Source organism: Sander lucioperca, chromosome 22, assembly GCF_008315115.2.
Source record: "Sander lucioperca isolate FBNREF2018 chromosome 22, SLUC_FBN_1.2, whole genome shotgun sequence".
NCBI classification, from domain to species: domain Eukaryota; kingdom Metazoa; phylum Chordata; class Actinopteri; order Perciformes; family Percidae; genus Sander; species Sander lucioperca.
The window spans coordinates 10,356,644-10,380,386 of record NC_050194.1 but is presented as its reverse complement, the minus strand read 5'-3'; the positions used below and the strand labels follow the sequence as shown (position 1 = coordinate 10,380,386).

Genomic DNA, 23,743 nt, shown 5'->3' with positions numbered 1-23,743 from the left:
GACAGGAACAAACTACACCCGCATATTGCCATAAGCCTTCCGCAAGTTGAACCAATGAGCGTTGCAGATGTTAGTAATGTAAACTCAGTTGCCCAATGAGAAGGGCGGATTCTGGTGCCAACAGCGAAGTCCACTTACTTTTCTGGAAGCACGGCGCCTAGTAAAGTAAACTGTGGAGGAATCGGTGGGGGTTTGAATGTTGCTGGACCGCTTCAGTCCTCTCCCACCTCTTCGAAAAGACTGACAGAGTCCATCGCTCAGACGGCAATTGACCGCGGTCGGTGCCCAGCCAGCGAAGCGGGAGCCATGCCTGTCCCTGCTGGATACCTCAGCGAGTCCCCCGCTGCGGCCTTCACATCCTCGGCCTCTCTTATCCCACCGCCACCGATAAACACCCAGCAACCCGGCGTTGTCACCTCGCTGCTGTACAGCGGCTCTAAGTTCAGGGGCCACCAAAAGAGCAAAGGGAACTCTTACGACGTGGAGGTTGTTTTGCAGGTAGGGCTGTTAGGCGGATATTTTACTATTCAGGCCAGCTGTCAGGGGCATTTGGTGATCTGTCAAACGGGCGGTGTGATGATTGACAGCTGGAAAATCAATGAGCCCTGGCCTTTGGTTGAGTAACTCGCTTAGCTAGCTGTAGATGTAGCAGTGCTAGCGACTGTTTACTAGCAACCCTTTTCAACTATAAGGAGACATTTTATATAATGGTATCATCAAAAATACAAATGAAGAGGTTTAATCATGTGGCTTCTGCATTTGTAGAAAGAGGCTTACAAACCTGCTCATGGCTGTTTTGTGTGAGAGGATATTATAAATGTCTTTTGAATGTAGACGAAACTAAAATGATTCTCTGTTGTTTATTGTCTTTTTTTATTAAGCATGTCACCATGGAGGATTCCTACTTGTGTGGCTACCTGAAAATAAAAGGACTGACTGAGGTGAGAGGAGTTATTCCCTTTATCAAGCCACAAACATAAATAGTTTAAGCTGAGTCTGGCCCTTACTCACTACTCGTTTGTGTCCTTTTCAAGAGACTGGTAAAGTCAAGCTCCTTTTTCTTGTTTAAATTATAGAGGGTGTCATGTCAAACGACTACATATTGTCCTACTGTACACAACTGTAACTCGTAGTTTACACTATCGTATAAATCACATAATATGACTACAGTGATTGAAGACACGCAATGAATATCAGTATATATGATTAGTTTTTGAATGAAAACATTGAACTGACAGACTAACCATAAGCATTGGGTGTGACATTCTTTCACATACAAAGAGAAGAAAAGACAAACGGCATGTATCAGATTGGCTGCACCAGAGCAAACAAAAACACCACCGTTTTCTGTCGTGTTCTCTCTCACAGGAATACCCAACTCTGACCACGTTCTTCGCTGGAGAGATCATCAGCAGGAAGCGGCCGTTTCTAACCCGGAAATGGGATGCAGATGAAGATGTGGATCGTAAACACTGGGTAAGGTGAAAGCTTGCTCATTCGTAATCGGCACAAGTGCTCTACAGCAGGATGGTTTACCGTGACATAAATCCTTTTTTACTTTTTGTGTCAAGGGCAAGTTCCAGGCCTTCTACCAGTATGCAAAGACATTTAACTCGGATGATTTTGACTACGAGGATCTGAAGAACTCTGACTTTATTTTCATGAGGTGGAAGGTAAGGTACTGCCTGAATTGAGCCTGACCATATGTCGTAGTAAGTCACCTCTGAAACCTTCAGCTGCTGCTATTTCTCACCCTGCTCCTGCAGGAGCAGTTTCTGGTCCCTGACCACACAATAAAAGACATCAGCGGAGCTTCCTTTGCCGGATTCTACTACATATGCTTCCAGAAATCCACAGCAACGATCGAGGGCTACTACTACCACAGGAGCTCTGAATGGTAACGCAACACAACACTAGTTACTGTGAGGTGAAGTCGAGTAATTTAACAAATTAGCAGACTTTTTACTGAAAGGTTGTGGAATCAAAGCCCAGACTAGATGGAAAGTCTGGATGGGGAAAGTCCTTAACAGACAACATTTCCAGATTTCTGCAGCTTCTGTCAAGGTGCCCTCAATTCTAAATGTCCCCTTGCTCAGATGATTAATCAAGAATGAATGTTGCTCTGAACCGCTTCAAGTTAGACTGTGTATAACCTTATATGGATGAAGCAGAACAAATAACACCCTTCCTGTGTTGCATTTGATTTATATGGCCGTACTGTCTGGTTACAAGCAAACTTAGACCTGCTTGGTCTCTATCTTTAGTGTTTTCATTTTTATTTGACATTCTTTGGCTTTTCTTTTAACTCCCTCTGCACTTATTGGTTTGGCTATTGTTACAAAAGTCCTCTGATTTCATTCCATTCCTTTTTTTTTTTTATTCCCTTCTCTGACCAAATACTTGGAAGCAGTTTTGTTTCCCCTCTCTGATCGCAAAATGCCTCTATTTCATGTTGTTTTCAAAAGTGGAAAAATGACTAACAGCCAGCGCTTGTTTCATACTTATGCTATGATGATTGCATTTAATTTAACAGTATTTGCCTGGACTGAAAACTGTATTGACTGCAATGTGAATGTTGTTGTAAATTTATGAATTAAGCTTGTTTATAGGATCAACTCTGTGCTCGTTGCTGCCTTTTACCACCTCTGGTGTGAAGCCTGCAAACCACACATGGGGAGGCTGAATATGACTGTGGTTTGCCCTTAGTTCATTTTGTTCCAACTACTGACTTTCAGATGTCAACATCCATCTTTTTATTCTAGTAAAGCCTTTTATTTTGGGGTTGTTTTTGACAGTTGTGTTGGAAGACTCAAGTGAAGTCAGCTATCGGATCAGGCATACGTATTTCAAAGCAACACATGAGTGCTTGGTATTGTTCTCACCTGACCTGATGAACCAACTTGAAGGAATAGATGCTTCAGACTTTTGCTAAACTTCAAAAATGATTGACAAATTTCATTTTTCCCTGAAAAAATATATAGAGGATGATGACTTATTGGGCCCTATCTTACACCCGGCGCAGCGTGGCGTAAAACCCGACGCAAGTGTTTTTGCTAGTTTAAGACCGACACAGTTGTCAGTTTCCCGTCCAGCGCCCACGTCGTTTAAATAGCAAATGCACCTGCGCCCATCTGTGCGCCCATCTGTGCGCCCATGGGCATGCTGGTCTTACAGGGAGGTGTGTTCAGGTGTGTTCAGGTGCATTCTTGGCGTATTGCTGTCTTGAGGCAGCGGGAAGTGATCGCGCCATTGACCAACAAAAACCTGGTCTAAAGTCAATAGCGCAGCATTTCATTGTTCTTTTAACAGCAAATTAGTAAAATGCGCCTAGGCTTATGCACAGCGTGCGCACATTATGCTTGTTACACACACACACACACACACACACACACACACAGGGAAGCGCAGCAGCACACAAACATGCAAAAGATTACAAATAAAACTATTGCGGTGCAAGTCCTCCATCATAATAGCAATGCGCCAAGGTCCAAACGCGCCTGGCTTTTAAAAGGAATGGGAGATGATCTCTGATTGGTTTATTGCATGTTACGCCCCAAAACACACCAATGAATTAATGAAGACACTAAGTACAACCCTTTTGAACCATGTGCCCAGTGCACGGACCCTTTTTTGTCAAACTAGCAAAAGTGGATTCATACACACCCTAAACGCACCTGCGCCAGGCACTTCACGCATGCGCTTAGATTGTTAAAATAGGGCCCTAAGTCTCTATTAGGTGAAAACCATGTATCTCCGATTTAGTTGATTTTTTTTTTTTTTCAGATAAACTGATAGGTATTCCTTTTATTGGTTGTAAAAAAAAAAAAAAAAAAAAAATCAGCTTCTTTTAGTTGTAATCCTTAAGATTTCAGTCCTGGTTGATTAGCAGCATGTGCTGTTGAATACTACAGAAAACACTCTTCCAGCTACAGAAACACAACAGCCAGACACACTGATAAATTTCATAACTCAGTCATCTGCCTTTTTTCCCATCATGCTGTGAGCAACCGAGATCTGATTTCATGCTGTACAGTCATTTTTCCGCACAACAGCAGGGCACAGTAAAAGTTGGTTACCTTGCTGAAGAGTTAGAGGTGTGCACTGTGGCTGCTCCCTCTTGTTTTCTTCTCGTTACTCTCCGCAAAGATTACAACTGATCGGCTGTTAGAATCAAGAAATGCTGAACCACCCGTGGTCAGCATTAATCTCAGTGACAAATACTGGATATTGTGTTTTCTTGGCTTCTTCATTTTAAAAGTGACGCTGTGTTTTCGCCAGATGAATGCTTTTAATGCTCTAATATTGTGTAAATGGAATGGAACAGTAAACAGCGAGGCTCACATCAATGAGATGAAATTACACTGGAGTATATGCACGTCGTGCACGTGAAGGCAGTTTGAATCCAGTGTGGGAATGACGGACTCCACCGCTAACACTGATAACTAATATATACTATATAAGGAGGTAATTGCTGAATGGCTTTTGCAGAAAGAAAAAAAAAATGCTGACCGTAGTATCAAAAAGGGGTTTGATTTCATTAATTATGGCTTTAAACTAAATAAACCACTGAAAAAAATCATTTGGATTATCTGAGAAAGGCATTATCACAAAGCTGGAAAGCGGTTTATGCCATGTACTTCTTACACATATACACATCCTAACATGTACTGTGTTGTTACGCTGCAGGTACCAGTCTCTAAACCTCACCCACGTTCCCGAGCACAGTGCAGCCATCTATGAGTTCCGGTGACCCCGGCCGGCATGATGGATCTTTTTTTTTTTGACGGACAGAGACTTAAGGCGAAAGCAGAGGTCTGCAGATGCTGCTGAGGAGGAGAAGGAGAACGACGACTAGGGATGAGAAGTTGGGCTTTGGAGAAGTGCAAACTCTTACATGTTCCCAATAGGTGGACGGACAGCTGATTGACCAGGGGACGGGATATCGGACAAATGAATGTATGGATTAGATGAGAAGAAAGGAAGGAAGAAAAGTGCAGTTCTTCCTGGCTGGAGCTTGTAAAGTTAGAACCAGCAGCAGAGACTGGGTGTGGCTCATATAGTGTACCCCTTTTTTTTTTTTCATTCGTTTTAACAACGCTTGGCGCAGCATCTTGAGACATTTTATAAGCTGAGTTGGGAATTCCCCCTTTCTTGTTTTTTCGACTAGAAACGTCTCCAGCTTTCATCCAGCCGATGCCGAGGGAACAACGTAAACACACATTTGACTACCGGACAAGGACTCCTCTGAGGAGCCTGCTCTCATTAACACCATCTCTAAAGAAGTAAATTGCCAAGTCTGTGTGGAAGACTTTATCAATGGGTTTATCAATGATTGGAGCTTTAATCAGCCCATAAGCTAGATTGACAGTATTGGTTGTTTTTTTTTTTAAACTTTGTCTGCCTGCCAAGAAGATATTTTGTTATTTTACTAAATGATGGACGCAGAGTGGCACTTTTAAAGGCTGCGAATGTGAGTGACACACAAGAAGAGCTTCCCCCCCCGTATTCATACAACTGCTTGGGAGAATATTATCACATGTGATTGCTGTGGATCTTGTTCTATTGAGTTACATTTGCACAAAGATGGACTATACTATGTTACTAATGTTCGTGGTCAGGATTTTACACCCACATGCCCAGTACACAAGGTGACAGGTCAAGCTTTTTGACTAGTTTTTAAAGGTTTGACTGCGTGGGGAGTTCGGAGCCAAAACAATCACAGAAAAGTATTAAAAAAGAGAGTATTTTTACCCTGCACTCTGCATTTAACAAAGAGCTTTTTACTTCCCTATGTGTCATTTTAAATTAAGCTCCCCCACTATCCCTACATTTCTGTCCCCTCAACTATGCAACACTTTCAACATAGCACTCTTCAAACATAAAACCTTCAGTTTTCAGAGACATTTTATTCTATCCTTATAGTGTATAAAGAAAAGAATCTATCTTCATAAAAGGAAATATTTTTAATAAATTGCCTGTGAAAAGTGAAAACACTCCCTGATCATGTTCCCCTTCCACGTGATGGTGCCATCTTTCTAAAGCTCATCAGAGTTGTATTCTAACAGATTGATTGTTTGTTTGTTTGTTTGTTTGTTTGAGAATAAGCCTGGATTTGATTGACGGTGTGATTGTAAAGAATGGATAATGGATTTAAAAAAAAAAAATCATATTGACATCTTTCACTGTGTGTTGCCTTTTTTTGACCAATGCATCATGTTTTTAAAGGTCCAATGTGTAGGAATTTCTCCCATCTAGCGTTGAGATCATATATCGCAATCAACTCTCTCGCGCCACGCAGTTCAAAGTACGTATTACAGCTACGGTAGCCTTCACGCTTCAAAAAGCCGGTCTCTTGCTCTTTTCAATATCCTTTTTCTTTTTCTGGGCGAAGAAGAAGACTCCTGTTTCTGAAATTTGGATTTTGAATACGTGTGATCCTCCATGTTTCCTTCTTCAAACTTGCCGGGGCCGGGAAGCGACGATACCCATTAGCAGCATTAGCAGCACCTGTGAGTTTATCATGTGACAGCTAAAACGCGAAAGACGGAGCAGTATGTCCTGTATGTCCCTTACCGGCTAACGTATTTCAAGATGGCACATGAATATGGAGATTTTGATAATGAACAACTAAACACGTTACACACTGGACCTTTAAGTGATGTTTTCATGCCACACCTCACATCAATTATCAAGTTATTTACTAATTTAATAGAGTAAAACAAACTGCATCATATACAGTTAAAATACAAAAAATTGGACAGCACCGTTGGCAACAAATCTATTTCCTCATATAATAAACTTGATAGTGTACTGGAATGCAAACAAAGGAGGGCCATGGTGCTGCTCCTGGCTGAACATTTAAATAGCAACAACAACACTGGCAGGCACTTTCTACCCTACACTGCCCTCTGCTGCGTTGAAACATTTCATACAGTCTTCTGGTGTTTTAGCATTAGGAGTCAATAGAACAAAAATATGACACAATGGCAGCACTAACATGCTTATGGTAAGCAGGTATAATGTTTAGCGTGTTTGCATGTTAACATTTTCTAATTAGCAATACACACAAAGTGCAGATGAGGCTGATGGGAAGGTGTGTTTTTCAGGTATTTAGTCATATAGCACAAATTGTTACACAAATTGAAATCTTGACCTAATGACGCTAGGTGAAAAGTCAACGGTTTAGTTCATACAATTCATCCTTAGGGGGGCATGCATGTAAAGTTTGTAGCAGATTTCACGGCAATGCATACAATAGTTTTACCCAAAACCACATGGTGGCGCTAGAGGATAAGGCAGGGGATCACCAAAAAACCTTTTTGTATCAAATCTATCCATTAGATGTTGATTTATTACAGTTGTTGTGGAGATTTTCTGACCTCTCCAGTGATGCACTTTAAGACTCAATATAGAAGCACAGAGATGGTTAAAGTGATATATAGCAAAAGTTTATGTATGTAATTAAAGGGAAGTTACAGAGGAAAAGTGTCAAGATCTTGGGGTTTTCCCCAATAACTCCCCCAGAGAAGTTTGTGCACATCAATTTTATACTGTCACAGAACAAAAGAAATCCTTTCTGATTAGAATGCAGCCAAAAACAAATCTCTCCTTATCCTATGGGAAATAGTCTCTCTAGAATACTCTAGTATCTTTGGACAGAAGTCCTCACGCAACACTCCTCTGTGTCCTATAAGAAAACAGAATTTCCCACCCCACTGGTGACCTTGACATATACATCAGTTCACATTCAGTCCACATACATGGTGTTTCCGTCCGGTCTACGAAATGCCTAGTTCCTGTCACCGGAGGTAATAAAACGACATATGGGCCTCTGACTACATTTCCTACATTTTCACAGCTCAGTGTGAGCATTTCTGAACATGATGCATACATAAAAATGTTCAAATGATTAACAAAACTCAAAGAATCATAATTCCTTTAACACAGTTTTTCTCAATTGCTAAGACACATTTGTTGAAACCCTCACCCATTTTCTCAAAACTGTAAACACAAAACCAAATTCTCAAACTATATTCACAAAACACCTGACTGCTGGTCAAATCAACCAATGCTTTCAGATCCTAAACACAGCCAGTCAATAACTTAACACTACAGAGCATTCATTAGACATTACCTCAAACACAAAAGTTACAGAAAAAAATGTTTAATGGAGTAAACATGTGATCAATGTGCTTCTTCTTGTCTTTGGGCTGGGTCAGGCCAGAGCACTTCGTCGACATCACAAGCAATATTGTCCCTCCTGAGGCAACGGGGGAAGAAGCCTCTTGTGTGCCGTATCCAGCCCTGACACCTCGCATACGCATACGCACTCGTCCTCGTCCTCTCACATTGTTTCTTCTATCCATTCTCAGACTTTCTCCTTCCCACCTTCAACAACCTGTTTGCTCTCTGAACTGGCTTATATTGGTGTGATCTTGATGATTGATGTGTCACATCATTTGAAACAAGTGAAATCAATTTTGAGTGGTTGTGTTCAATCAATGACATGTGTTCTCTATTTGTATTTGATTGTTGCCACTTGTGTTTACCAGTATGGATGACATGTGCATTAGAGTGCAGAATGTGTTTTGAGAATGAGAATGTGTTTAGAGTTTTACAGAAAAGTCTAAGTGAGATCTACAAATTGGGTTTTACCATGTGAAATGGTTTAAGGTATTGACAACAGACTGCACAATTAGCTAAATGAGTTCAGGCAACTGAGAACTTTGTTCAGCCAATGGGTTTTAGTGTTTTAGCAATTGAGGAAAAACTGTATTACATGTCATTTAGCTGACGCTTTTATCCAAAGCGACTTCCAATTAAGTGCTTTCAACCCTGAAGGTACAAACTCCAGACAACAAATAGTAAGCGCAAGGGCATTAGCTTTAAATAAGCAAAACTACAAAGAGCCATAGGAAAGTGCAGCTTCAAGAAATATACTTTTTTTGTTATGTATTCTGTCATCACCGGATGCATGAGGTGATCCTTTAGCCAGACCCAGCACACAGACGTGATGCTGGGTCTGGCTAAAGGATCACCTCATTAGAAACGTGTGTGTACAATTTTGAGTTGTTGTGTGTAAACGATGACAACTGTGTTAAATGTGTTTTAGCGAGTGAGACTGTTTAGAGTTTTGCCAAAGGAGTGATTGATTCGACAAATGGGTTTAGGCCACTGAGCATTTGGTTCAGAGAAGGGGGTGTGGGGTGGGAGTGTTTTAGCAATTCATAAAAACTGTAAACAGGATAAGTTAAAGGTTTGCCTCCTGGTGGCGCCAGAGGAAAAATCAGGGATCAGCGAAGTCACCATGGATATCTGTCTGGACCCATTGGTGGACCAACTGACTGGCTACCGACGATGCTATCCCTTAAAGCTTTAGTGCGTAACTTTTTATATATTAATGAACGTCTGTGCGCAGAAGCTTGAGTGAAGATAATGACCTCTTTTGAAGAGTCAATCATGTTTTGTTTTTTTTAAACCTCCGTGTCCTCCTTGGTTACAAGCAACTGTGTTGAGGAGGTATGGGAGGCGGGCGCGTGATTACGGAAGGCTTGTATAATGTGGACGCAACAAAAGTGGTGCTGTCATTACTTATAATTCCTCATGGGGGCGACAGAAACTACGCACTATAGCTTTAAGTCTTGCTGCTGGCATTGCTAAAAACACATCTAAAGTTTCTATTTAGCTCTCTGCTTTAGAATTTTCCACAGGCCCATTTCTCTCACATTTCTTACCTCTCTGTAAGTTCACAATCAAAGCACCGGATGCAAGCATTTCCACCACGCTGCAGAGTTTGTAACTATCCTTGGTCTTGTGCCGGCATTTCAGTCAAAACTACACACAAACACATACAGCTTGAGACAGCGCCAAATTAGATGCACAATACTTAAGTACATGTCTGTTTTACCAAAGTGCTATAAAGAAAGATCAAGAAAAAAATCAAAGTAAGAAAAAATCAAACAGCAGGCTACTGGCTCTTTAGGCTTGGTTGCTGAAAGGAAGTATGTGACCTGCAGGCCTAATGTGCTGCAATGTAACCAGATGGGAATGTGGGTCAATTATAATTACATATCTTACTGCAATGACTGTTCCATTGTCTTCTGGGGAATAGGGAGTTTACAAGGACTTGGCTTAACTTTCAAAAGCTGTGGTGCACCTGAGAACAGGATTATCAAAGATGTTAATCACCCCAGCCACAAACTGCTCTGCCTGCTGCCATTCAGACGCAGACCGCACTACCAGCCTGAGGCTCAGGGACAGCTTCACTTGTCACTTGACCTTTTAACTGTCACTTTATGTATGTATGTATGTATGTATGTGTGTGTGTGTGTGTGTGTGTGTGTGTGTGTGTGTGTGTGTGTGTGTGTGTGTGTGTGTGTGTGTGTGTGTGTGTGTGTGTGTGTGTGTGTGTGTGTGTGTGTGTGTGTGTGTGTGTGTATATTTCAATCAGCTCACCTGGTAGAGTGGGCGCCCATATGCAGAAGCTTAGTCCTCGACGCAGCGGCTCAGGGTTTGAGTCTGACCTGCGGCCATTCGCTGCATGTCTTCCCCCTCTCTCTCCCCCCTTTCCTGTCTACAGCTGACCTGTCTATTAAAGGCTAAAATGCAACAAAAAAAAAAAAGACTGAAATAAGTTTAATGAACATGGTGCATAATAGGTTGACATGTTAGAGTTTTTGGTGATTAGACTTCATCGCAATGTTAAATTATAACGGGTATATATAGGAATATCCCCCCCCCCCGATGGAGTCTAGACACTGGTGGGGGTGATGAAGGGATAGAGGAAGCCTGAAGATCTGGATGGATGTGATGTGAAGCGGGGCTTCTGATGGGTGCTGGGAATGATGAGAACTGGAGGTGAACGGGATGGAGGAGGGTCACATCGATTTTGCCTGCAATGACAACTGACAGCAGCAAAGAGTAGATAGATTTAAAGTTTGAATGCAACAACGCGATAGCTCACAGAGAATGTGGAAAAATCTGGTTGGTTTAACTGAAAGCGTAAATGCCCACATTCAGCTGATGACTATGCAGCTGATTAGGTTGGGAGAGAGAGAAATGTGACGCAAAGTAGTCTTCCAGAATGAACTTACGCTGAGCTTCATATATATATATATATATATATATATATATATATATATATATATATATATATATATATATATTGTTTTTACTTTTTTATTTCTTATCATGCATATATATTACTACATTCCTTTTTTACTTTTCTTTTTACATTCAGTTTTTTCATTTGCAATACTGTGTACACAAATTACTTCATTTAAATTGTATTTGTTTTATTTTAGCCCTTTATTTTAACTTGCACTATGTTTGTCTTAGATTCAGATTTTGCTATTACTTGTGTGATTTTCTTTTTAGTTATTCATTGAGCACTGATGGAGGGAGCCTTTATAGATGTGCACGTGATAATAAAGGCCCCCCTGAACCATGAACCTTGATCCTTGGTTGGCGGTGTAAGCTGCCTTGGCAGCAGCCCAATAATACAATACAAACATTTTGGTACCATATCAGTGTCGGCAATCCCTGTTAAAACACAAAAGACATGATGTGGCTTTGGCCCGTGCTCTCTTTGCTTGCTTTCACATTGTACTCAGATTCAGATTACTTTATATTCCATTAGATTTGCATAAATGGGATTTTTTTTCTTTAGCACTGGCATATAAGACAACACACCATACACAACAATGCACAACAATTATGCATCTTTAAATCTTAAAGTGACCAAGTGGCAGTAAATGATGAGTGGATTGTCCTTTCGCTGGCATGTACTGTAAGTCTATCAAAACATATCAGCAATGAATGATACACAGCAGTATTTAACAGCAGACATTTAAACATTTAAAAGCAGAGTTCCATGGGGCCTATTTAAACAGGCTCTTTCTGAGAACGGTCACATCTGATGGAATTAAGGATTTCTTGTAATCAGCCATTGGGACTCTCAGTCTCATGGCAGCAAATGAAATGTTGAGTTTGACAACCTGTGTGTGTGTGTGTGTGTGTGTGTGTGTGTGTGTGTGTGTGTGTGTGTGTGTGTGTGTGCGTGCGCGTCTGTCAGCTAAATGCTTAAAGAGATAAAATCAAGTGTGAAAGAACAGGAGGCGCATTAGCCAAAACCTTCAGGGAATGAGACCGAGTTCTAGTTTCTGTAAAATGGAAACTAAAATCTTTCTGCTTACATAACCACAACTGCCACTGAGCTTTTGAACATGTGCCAATCTGTGTGTGGTTGCAGTGTGTGTAGTCTATATTCACCAGACCAAAGCAATACTTATGGCACAGAGACAGCCACTTTCTTGCAAGGAGCGTCACTAACAATAGAAGTGAAAGCAACCTCTTGTGATTAGTAAAGTATTTCCAAACTGCTGGCTGGCAGTTTGCCTTATGAATAGCAAATACACTGCCAAAAAAAAAAAAGTCAATGTCTGTACATGCACATTTACATACACAAGTACTGTACTTTAGTCCAATTTTGTTACTTTACTAGTAGTATTTCTATTTTCTGCTACTGATTTATTCGATGACTTTAGTTACTGTACTTTGCATAATCAGATACAATACGACTTCATTGATGCCTTGGTGAAAGTCCGAAGCTACCCGGCAGTATAGTAAAAAATAAGCCTCACCTTTACATACCTGTTGCAACATTAAAGTCATGTACATATTAATGCATAAATAATTAGAATTCAATAATACTTATAACATACATTACTCTGAAATGGGCCATGCTGCATATTACTTTGTGTGTTTTAAGTATATTTTGATGATAATACTTTTGTACTTCTACTAAGTACCAGTTAAACATCCAGTACTATACTATTACTATTACTATTACTATTATTTCTTTCAATTACTATTACCATTACTATATTATTGTATAGTATTTCTACAATGTTGTATTGCTACTTCTACGTACTGGTAAATGATTGGAGTACTTCTTCCACCACTGACTCTCATAGTCACTGACAACTATTGAAAAACTGCTTGGAGTCTGGTATTTGGGTTTTGTAGGTCACAAAGTTCAAGAAATTGATTGCAAATTTAAATATTTTACATATTTTATAATATATATTGAACACCCTTAACACTGAATGTGTCCTGTGAGTTTTTAGCCATGCTAGCTGCTGCATGCATGTTGGTCGGTCATTCACCACTTTGGTCCAAGCTAAAATATCTTAACAACTATTGAATGGATTGCTATAATATACAGAGTATAGAGGTTTGTACAGGCATTCATGGTGCCCTGATTGTAACTTTTGAGGTTCTCATTTGTGGTTCTGAGTGAAATGTTTGGACAACTATCGTATGGATCGCCATGAAATTTGCCACGCACACAGTCTTATTCTCCTCAGGATGAATGGAATTTGCATTGGTACCATCATAGAGTGAAAATGTGTTAGGTTGTTCATTAAGGACAAGTGTTAGACCTAGGTAACGCCTCGTAGGAATCAACAAATAAGAGCCAAACCAAACTAAACGCCTAAAAAGTTGGAGAAGAAAAAAAAAAAAATATATATATATATATATATATATATATATATATATATATACAAAGGCAAAATAACACCTGGAAAACATGCAAACAGGTTAGAGCTACTTCTGGTTGGCTTTCATCTGCGGATTGTCAAACCAGATTAAGGTGTTGTCAGTGATGGATGAGTAAGGTGTAGTTATTACAGTGAGTTTATAATTTGAATTGTTCGCAGTGTCACACACAAGAGAAAGACCATGAGTAAGATGTTTTACAACGCAAAAAAATTTGCTTGGCAGAACGTGCAAATGTCTAATTAAAGATCTTACATTCCAGAAGATAGAAATGTGCCAAAATTAAGTTAATAAGTTAAAAAAGTTGTATATATATTTTTTATTTATATATATATATATATATTGATTTGATTCGATTTGATCATTTACAATAACTGGGAACAGCATGAGTGATTTCAATGTTGCCTATTACATTATGGATGACTCATGTTTCCCAGAGGGTGTTTCAGGCACAACAAACGCAGATACATTTCAACTTGTTGGTGTGCACGTGTGTTTATATACAGTATCTGTGGACTTGATTTCCTGGCACTTACAGTTACAGTCAGGGTTTCTTTCAAAGCTGCACAACTTCCTTCTATGATAACGTTTCTCAGAAACTGTACACCCTTTTCCCGACTGACTCCACCTTCTTCTGTGCAGACTACTGGACAACCTTCAGCCACGTCTCATGGATTCATCAAATACTTTTTTCTTTACCATAATTGCATTAATTTACAGCATTCCCGCTATGTTGCGAGTTTAGTGTCAAGTTCACGCCTGCAGCTTCCTTGTAATAAAGTTTTTAATTTTTTAATTTTTTTTATTTATCTTTTATGGCTCAATAACATTGTGATCTAATCAGTATTTTCTTGGCTAGCAACACACCTCTGTTTCAGTATTTAGAGCTATACTATCACAGATTGAATAATGATATGAAGTCTAGAATACTACTACTCTCTTCTCTCCAGTATGTGCAAGACCATCAATGTTTGTTTTTTAAAATTTTATTTTCTATGAGTAAACACTGAAAAGTGGTTCAGTGCTTAATCTCAGAGTAATTGAAAGAAAATATGAAGTCCATGTCCCACTTATTTCCCGAAAAGATCCACATTCTAGGTCTTGCAGTGCTTTTACACCCTGAAAAATTTGACAATGTTTGACAAGGGCTGTGTCTGAGAACCATAAAGTGTGCTTCTGGTCACGTCCTCACCGGTTTACGGTTAACTGAGTTGAGTTAGCAAGTACAGTATTACGTGTCCAAACATGACTAAACAAACAACACAAGTTACTTCCTTCCTCGTTACAAAAAACAGAAAGACATTTATGCTTCATTCTCCTTGTTTGTAATCAGAGTCACGTTTCAAATAAAATGGACAATGTTAGGGCACCTAATCTGTAATATTTGACATCTTTTCACGCTCAAGATGCAAAGGAATCTGTCAGGGTAATAAAACATTTTTGTTTTCAGCTAATGAAATTTTGCAAGTTGGTAGCATTTCTGGAAATGTCTAGTAGAGATAGAAGGAAATCAAAGCGATGAGCCATGCACCTGGGCAATTTCTCTGACATATCCATTGTCAGTTTCAAGGCAAGCCAAACAAAGGAGTGATTGTGAAGCAAAATCAAAAAAAGATGATGCTCTGTGGTGCTATGTGCTATTTGTTTTTTGTTTAAGACAAGAAGGAAGGTCTTTATGACAGAGCTATCAATCCCAGTTATAAAATTGTTGGCACACAGAAATCCACTGCACGGCTAAACTCTGAACTGATTCTCACAAAGACTCTTGTTATTATCAGCCTAGTTTAAATTAACTTTGATGCACACGAACAAGTCTCGTTTAGTGCCTCATTTCTTTAGTGTCTCAGTGTTGTATGTGTTCGAACAAGCCTTATTTTGGCAGAATGAATGAATGAATATAGAATGAATTGCAACACATTACACACAAGACATTTATGAAGTCTTTAGTCCCAAAAACGAGACCATAGGTGATAAAATACACGTTTTTTTTTTTAGTTGTTTTTTTTTAACTATACTTATTATCGTTCCTGATTGAAGTTAATCATGACTGATTCATTAGTGGTCATTTCTATGCACATATAAATACTTTTAAAATGTAGATACTGGTTTATTGACACAGTATGGTGTAATTCCCACATATCTAGTCTGATTTAGATTTCATATATCCATAGCTTTTGTGTATAGAATTGCTTGGAACTGGTAAATCATCTGTTTATCTGTGTTTTAAGCCCCCAACGTCAAATCATGTACTGTATATCTGACTGTGTACTGCTGGTTTGAAACAACCTATCCAACATCCCTGTGCAGCAGTTCATTTACAAAACGCTAAATTCTGTGACAAAATTGCCTGCTAGACATCGGGACATCGGGACATCGGGACATCGGGACATATCAAAGATTTTAGTCATGCCATGAATGCTCATGCGGTAGAGCACATACATTTTCACCCACATTTTACCACCATCAAGGAAGCTTTTTGTTTGGTTGTCTGTTTATCTGCAGGATTATGGAAAACTACTGGCCCGATTTCCATTGAACTTGGTGGGAGGGGTGTAGCATGGATCACAGAATAACCACGTTATGGATACACAGATTATGTTGGCCATGTTGGCCATGCCCTGTCTTGCAAAATTGCAAGACAGGGCTTGGCCTTGGCAGAGCTCGGCGCTCCAAGCGCCCGTCTAGTTATTTATTTGATACTTTTTTTTAATGTGCTATCACAATATGCTTTGTGAGAATGTGTGAGCTAGTAGTTGAGTGATTGTGTCTTTAAACGACTGCGTATTACGCGTGTATTAATGTGTTCTGTGCCCAATACACATTATGTATTGTGTCATCAAAAGATGCCCACGGAATCCAGAGTCATGGTCCTCTTGTTCAGAGTGGGAAACCCCATGTGGCTTTACACACAGGTGTTGACATACATCTCCGCAGGTCGTACACAAAGCTGGACAGTCCTGACCTTTTACACCAAAACGCTGGGTGTGTGTGTGTGTGTGTGTGTGTGTGTGTGTGTGTGTGTGTGTGTGTGTGTGTGTGTGTGTGTGTGTGTGTGCGTGTGTGTGTGTGTGCGGGTGTGCGATAAAATACTGGCATCACTTCAGACAAGGAGTCCACACCCGCGTCCATCTGATGTGGTTGGGATAACCCCCTCTGACTCTGGCCCTCTCATGCAATCCTCACTTTGAAGAAACACCTGCTCCCCCACACAAAAATACACACTCACACACACATGCATGCCCTTGCCTATTTAGTCAGTTTCAACACACACACACACACACACACACACACACACACACACACACACACACACACACACACACACACACACAGCTATCTGCACTAGTTCCTGATAAGGGATATTGCTGCCAGGTGACAAGTTTTCATTATGGGAGTTGAGGATGCAGGAGATGGTGGGAAGCGATTAAGGACGACAGCAGCTGATGTAATAAATTCTTGAGAAAGTAATAACATGTTTTTTTGCTTCAAGGCGATAGATTTGTTTTTACTGTAGCTGGTGCATCAAAATGAAAAGTTATTAAATGTGTTTGCATTGTGGAGAAAAATATCCCTACCGTAAACAGATGATATAAAAGGAATTGTCAACATTTGGGGAACTATGGTTATATTCTGTCTTGCAAGGAGTTACTACATAAAAATATCAATACCACCTTCACGTCCGTCTGTCAGGAGACGGTTAGCTAGCTTTAGTAACTTCATAATGACTGGAAACGAGGAAACAGGTAGCCTGGCTCTGTCAATTAACACAATCTTTATAATTAACACGTTCTATCTCATCTGTTTTTTTCATACCTCAATTGAATTGTAAAAATGGTATATTGTGGTTTTACAAGGAGTTGTGTGCTGGACTTCTTGGCCGGGAGCACGTCAGCTCGTCGGAGGCCTCTAGCGCGCCTGCTTAATGGGCCCCATGGTGCGTAAGCAGGGCTGATCATCTGGGTCATTTTATAAGCGAAAGTTGAACTTTTTGGGCATTATGCGCCACTGAGCAATTCTCTAAGTATTAACAGCGCTCCGCCACGAACACTGTATCAGGTTTTTATTATAAATCTGGGAGTGTGCCTATGTTCCCACATTTCTAAGATTTTTTTCAAAATTAGGCCCTATGTTCCCACAGTTCCCACATTTCTAAGATTGTTTTCCAAAATTAGGCTCTATGTTCCCACATTTCCTTTTTCGTAAATTTGTATCAGATTGTATCCCCCTAACCCTAACCCCAAATAAGTTGTGGGAGGATAGGGCTTGAATTGAAGGGAAATGTAGGAACACAACAAGACCTAATTTTGAAAATGTCCTAGAAATGTGGGGACATAGGGCTGTGGGAACATAGGGCCTAATTTTAAGAAAAATCTTAGAAATGTGGGAACATAGGGCTGTGGGAACATAGGGCCTACTTTTCAGTGAAAGAAAATTCTTAGAAATGTGGGACCATTGGGCTGTGGGACCATTGGGCTAACCCCATAAACCATGGTCAACAACACACAGACGGTTATTTGAACCCTGCGACAACGCTACGTTGTAGTGAAAAATTATGAGGCCAAATGCAGCAATAATCTAGCCCACTTAATGTGATGTGACTCACTTTATAAGTAATACGATGTAACCAAAACCTGTTTTTTAACCCAACCTTAGCCCTCATGGCTAGCTAGCTAGCTGCTAACTTAAGTGTCGACACTTGCGCACTGTATGCCAGATTCGTACCACACTTTGCTGATACTTTGGCAATTTGTCACAAAATAGCCTATGTTTTAAATATTTTATAACATAGAATTATGACAGGTAATTGGTGACCTTGGGGCAAATATTGGAAACATGTAGCATATTTTCAACTGAAGATGAATAATAAAATTATTAGCAAATCAACACAAAATAATCTTACTTCCTAGGCAACATCATCAGTCGTCCACTGCAATCAGTGGATTAAAAGTGAGTCCTTTGTGTAAAAAAATCACCTGTTAATGTAGAACTGAATCCAGCAATGCATTTGCATCATCTGGGGTTTTTTGTCCAAGGACACCTGCCAGTAATTATTCTTTTCCAGAGAGCTCTATTACATTCTCCTACCTGATCTCTGTGATGCTCATGGGTCAAAACATCCAGCTACACCTCTCTGACTCAGCCTCTGCATGAGTGGATGGGTGCATCCTTTTTCCAGCCCTCAGGTGTTTTTCACTCTGACTCCGCCTCCGTTATGTGAAGCCTATATCTACAGCAGCAGACTGTGTGATCTGGCAGAGCAGCAGAAGCAGTTCAGCAGGAGACCGAAGGTCAATAAAGCAGCTATTCATCCTGAGAGCTGAGACACAAACAAGAGCACAATGGCCGGTGAACAACGCTTTGTAATCAGTGCCCGCATTATAGGAGCCGTCCACAGGGACACACCAAAACTCAGGGTGGGTTAAGATCTCAGATGTTATGGGTTATGAGAAGATATTTTAATAGTTAATTATCATTGCTGTATTTGTGTTTGTGTGAAAGCTTCTGGTCTCTCATCCTTCTATTTTGTTCTCTTTCTCCACAGATGTTCATGATTTCTGTGTTATGGTCTGATGAGATTGAAGTGATTACCTACAGGTCCTTCCAGGATTTTAAGGATTTTCATGTAAGTCACAAAAAAGCAAAACAAAAATCGCACTTTGTCTACTCAGTGTGCGTTTATGTTGTAGGAATAATAATTAATAAAAATGTCGTTTTTGCCAAACAGCGGCAGCTGAAAAAGAGGTTCCCTCTCATGAACCCTTTCAGGAGAAACGACAGAGTGATCCCCAAATTTAGAGGTAAGATTATTTCAGCTGTGTTACAAGGTGTATTTAAATGGTCCCATTTAAGAAACTGTGTATTTGCAGCCAGTAATTAGAGGAATAACCAAGTAAAACAGTTTAATATTTCTACAAACATGGATTATTTAGCTTGCTTGTCCTCTGAGGTACAATGTTGAATCCTTAGAGCATCCTTTCACTCTGCATTAGTGTTGTGGATGTCTTACAGTATATGTTTCTTTGTTTTAAACGTGTGAGCATTTAGAAAAGCCAATGGAAATGACATTTAACTATTTATCATAAAAAAATGCTTAATAAATACATTTCTTATGCTCATCTTCTTCTCAGTTAATGTATTAATCCTGAAAGCTTTTTCCTCTCCTCTCTCCAGGGGGGTCCAGGAAAAGCAGCCTCCAGCAGAAAGGATCCAAGCGATCCGTCCAACGAATGAAGTTCCTGGAGAGCTACTGCAACAAACTGCTGAAGTGCGAGCCAACTGTGACTCAGAGCTCAGAGGTGGCACAGTTCTTCATGCCCAAAGACCATGACCTGCAGCCAGACTTCACCAAGAACAGGTTGGTTGTCATGTCAGTGTGTCAGTTCAAATTATGAGGCAAATAGGAGTTCTTGATTATTAAATGTCTGACTTTTCGCTCACACAGCATCATGATCCTGCTGTGTGAGGATCTGCCCGATGGTGAAGGAGGCGGTGATGTGACTCGCCAGCAGGCAGGAAACATCACTCACCCGTTTGTCACCCAGACTTACCGCTGCGTGGCTGCGTACGAGACAAAGGATACCAAGAACCGTCCGTTTAAAGTCGCTGTGGATGAGAAACTGGATGTGCTGATCAAAGACCCTGCAGGTCAGTGCTTTAGCTTTCATGCAGCTGCTTACTGAAAATCAGCAAAAAAAACACGAGCTTCTCCCACACCCATTTCTCTTATGCTGAAAGTGATTTCCTCTCCAGGTTGGTGGCTGGTGGAGAACGAGGATAAGCTTTTGGCTTGGTTCCCTGCTCCCTACCTGGAGTTATGGGATGGAGAGGACGATGAAAACGCTGGATTCCAGCTTGCAGGTGTGTGTCACTTGTCACAATTGAATGTTAAGATAAAAAAAAAAAATTCAAATTAATTTATTAATCCCACGATGGTAAAATTCAGAAGTTATTGTGTAAGAATGCATGTGTGCATAGAGCATGCACTTGTCACACAGAAATAACTCATCTCAAGCTCGATTACACAACTGTACTTTTGTAAGACTGACATTGGCGTGAGCTGTAAAATCCATTGTGCCATACTTCATCATATAATGAAGCCTATTGTTACAGTACAAACAACCAACACCAGGGCATGGTTCTAACTGTTTTTATAAAGACAATCTGTGTATTTGTCCTTATTTTACCACAAGAAGATTTTAGCTGTACAGCAGTTCCTAAACTAGTTTTCTTCTTTGCGACCCTTAGGTGCCCTGTACTGTGCTGTGAGGAGTTACTCGACTAAGAAGGATGACGAGGTGTCTGTGCCCATTGGCTCTGTGGTGGAGGTGCTGAGGAAGTCTGACAACGGCTGGTGGCTCATCAGGTACCCCAATCCTATCTGTCTGCACTGCAAACAACAGAGAATAGGAATAAATTCATGCCTCTTCATTGTCTTTTCATGCAAACACATCACAAACGTACCATTGTCTATGTAGAGAGTTAGAAAGGTGCTTTTAAATGTGAAATATTTCTGCAACATGGCCAAATGTCATGAAGTCTAAACTTAATTTAGAGTGTTACCATAGTTTGCAATTGTTGAACAAAGTTGAAATAAATTCCATTTTCTTTCAGATTCAACGGCAAGGCAGGTTACATCCCCTCCATGAACCTGCAGCCTTACAACAACCCACGGGCAGGCCTCTACAGCCTGCAGAGAAAGCTGCACAGCTCCACTCTGAACCTGGCAACCAGCAGGGAGCCTCAGGCTTCTCGTGCACCCAGCGTCAGTGAGGAAATCAGCCCACGGCGGGGTTCTGCAGGTCAGTCCAGAGGAGAGCCTAGTGTGCTCTGGCGTCTCCACAAGGCCCGATCCCTGGACGTCCTCTCTGAGACCCGCTCGCAAACACAAATGGAGAGGGACGTCTCGACCTCAGATCGCCGTGCACGCAGCACGAGCAGCACAAGCAACACAAGCACCGAGACCAGCTTCTCCAGCTTCTCCTCCAGCAGCGACTCATCCTCAAGTTTAAAAAAGGAAGCGCAGCGTGAGAGCTGCACAGGCAGTCCTGCAGCCTCACCCCAGCCTGGTGTCAGCGACAGTGGGAGCAGCTTCCCTGATCTCAGCCTCTCGGACCGCCGCAGCTCCAACACTAGCTCTGAGAGCTCTGGATCTGTCAGCCCCAAAGGCAGTGAGACGGCCTCAAACGCTCCCAGGGTGCCACCCAGACCCAAAACTGAGGAGATCCTGACCCGCTGCACCACCATGACCCGCAAGGCAGCCCTGGCAACCAAGACCCGGCTTCAGATTCAGCCGGAGTCCATCCACAGCCGCTAGGGAATCACAAGCCTCTGATTTATAATGTATTCATGTAACATACTTAATCTGTTCGACCCCACAGGGTCTGTCAGTCAAATGGGTGACAAGATAAATGTATGCTGAATACTGTGAGATGATGTTTAAATATGTCCTATTTGATCAAATGGAGCATGGCACCTTAGGGTTGAATATTTCACTGTGTAAGAAAAATAATAATATTAATAATAATGTAGCTTCAGTGAAGCGTTAGAAGGAACAGGTACAAGAAGATGTATGTGACATTGTCATGAAAAATTATTTTCTCTTACTTTGAAGCCACTTAAAGGTAAATTTATGTGGGTTGTTGGAGTTGAAGTAGGCTAAACAACAGCTAAGAACACCTCGATGAATAGACTGAATGCCAGTATGAAGGCTTTTTGATCAACTTCCAAGTTAGGACATTGAAATCTGTGTATGGAAAGAATTATCCTGTCAGAACATGTTCTTAATCAATGATTACCTTACATTTCTTTTTTGTTGCTTTATTGTATGAATATGTATTTTGCGTATATTGTCCACGGTATGTGCTGCATTATAACCTGTTCACAATGCAGCTTCATTATGTAACTTTAACATAAACATGTCAATAAAATCTCATTTACACGACCAAAGTAACAAGTTGTCCCTGAATATAGACAGAGGGCATATAACAGTGGGTATGTATTTTGGTAACCATAACTTTTCTGGTATTTCTACCTTAAAAATATGTTGTTATTTTTTTCAAATATCTGAATGCACTGTGCTGCACCACAGCTACAGGTGATGCTTTATACATCTCTGGCCACAGTTTGCTATTTGGTGATGACTTTATTCCTATGGGTATGACTGCCCAAAAGTAATTAATAATAAACTTTATTTATATTGTGTGTCTTTTAACAAGGTTTTAAGGTATTGCATAAATGAAAGCAACAAACAGTTAAAACAAAATTCAAGTAGTAGCATCATGAGGTATGAGTCAAACTTCAGATAACAACAATAATAAATCACACCATAAGAATACATAAGTTGAGTGAAAAATACACTAAACACATGAAAATAATCACCCTGTAAAAGCTTTAAAAAAAAGTAGGTCAAAGCAAATACAGAGCTAGCTAACCTGGTGAGCTATTCCAAAGCCTGGTGGCCCTGATGAGCTCGGGGTTACGTAAGCGGTCACTAATGTAAGCAGGAGCAGGATCATGAATTAATTTGTAAATTTAAGTTAAAGCTTTAGTGCGTGACTTTTTGATATTAATAAACATCCGTTACATTCAAGCCATTGCCAAATGAGTTGATACACAGCTAATTAAGACTATCAGCTTCACACAACTCTCTGTATCTCTCAGTATGGCTGTTCAGAAGATTGTGGCGTCTGGTGACTTTCCCGTGCAGAAACTCAAGTGAAGAGTCCATCATGTTTTTTTAATCCTCCATGTCCTCCTTGGCTACAAGTAAAAGCGTCGAGGAGGGGGGTGCGATCACTTAAGGCTTGTATCATGTGGACGTGCCGACAGTTTTGTTGTCATTACTAAAGGCAGCTACACACCGGGCCGATAATTGGCCGTTGGACAGTCTGGCGAGGTCAGTGACTCGAGTCTGTTCGGTGTGTTCCATGCCGTCGTTTTGGCCGACCTGACATGCTCAGTCGGAGACAGGGCAATCGGGACTCACCCGGAAATGGCAAGCGGGATGAGCATTACTAAGCCTCTCAAAATCTGATGAAAATCTTTTAAACTGACCTTTGTCGATCTGAAATGAAGACAGATTCAACAACTGCATGGTCTATTTCTTGCTTAAAATGTTTTCAGAAACATGTTTCGGTGAACTATTTTAGTACAATATGAGATCGGATTCTGAATGAGTCGCCAT

The 23,743-nt window shown here is 40.6% G+C and overlaps 2 protein-coding genes across 2 annotated transcripts; both read left to right on the top strand.

Annotated features, from left to right (window-relative positions):
• The first annotated feature begins 72 nt into the window (after positions 1–72).
• Positions 73–6,180, top strand: LOC116044208 (glucose-induced degradation protein 4 homolog). The gene is made up of 6 exons (XM_031291231.2): positions 73–498; positions 882–941; positions 1,369–1,476; positions 1,572–1,673; positions 1,767–1,897; positions 4,687–6,180. The coding sequence occupies exons 1-6, from the start codon at positions 307–309 to the stop codon at positions 4,748–4,750; spliced, it is 657 nt and encodes a 218-aa protein (XP_031147091.1). The 5' UTR covers positions 73–306; the 3' UTR covers positions 4,751–6,180.
• A 12,494-nt stretch (positions 6,181–18,674) lies between these two features.
• LOC116044201 (NADPH oxidase organizer 1-like) lies at positions 18,675–22,502 on the top strand. Its single transcript, XM_031291225.2, has 8 exons — positions 18,675–18,974; positions 19,103–19,183; positions 19,286–19,358; positions 19,732–19,915; positions 20,003–20,205; positions 20,311–20,418; positions 20,806–20,923; positions 21,172–22,502. Exons 1-8 carry the CDS (start codon positions 18,900–18,902, stop codon positions 21,872–21,874), a joined length of 1,545 nt encoding a protein of 514 aa, XP_031147085.1. The 5' UTR covers positions 18,675–18,899; the 3' UTR covers positions 21,875–22,502.
• Positions 22,503–23,743: the final 1,241 nt, after the last annotated feature.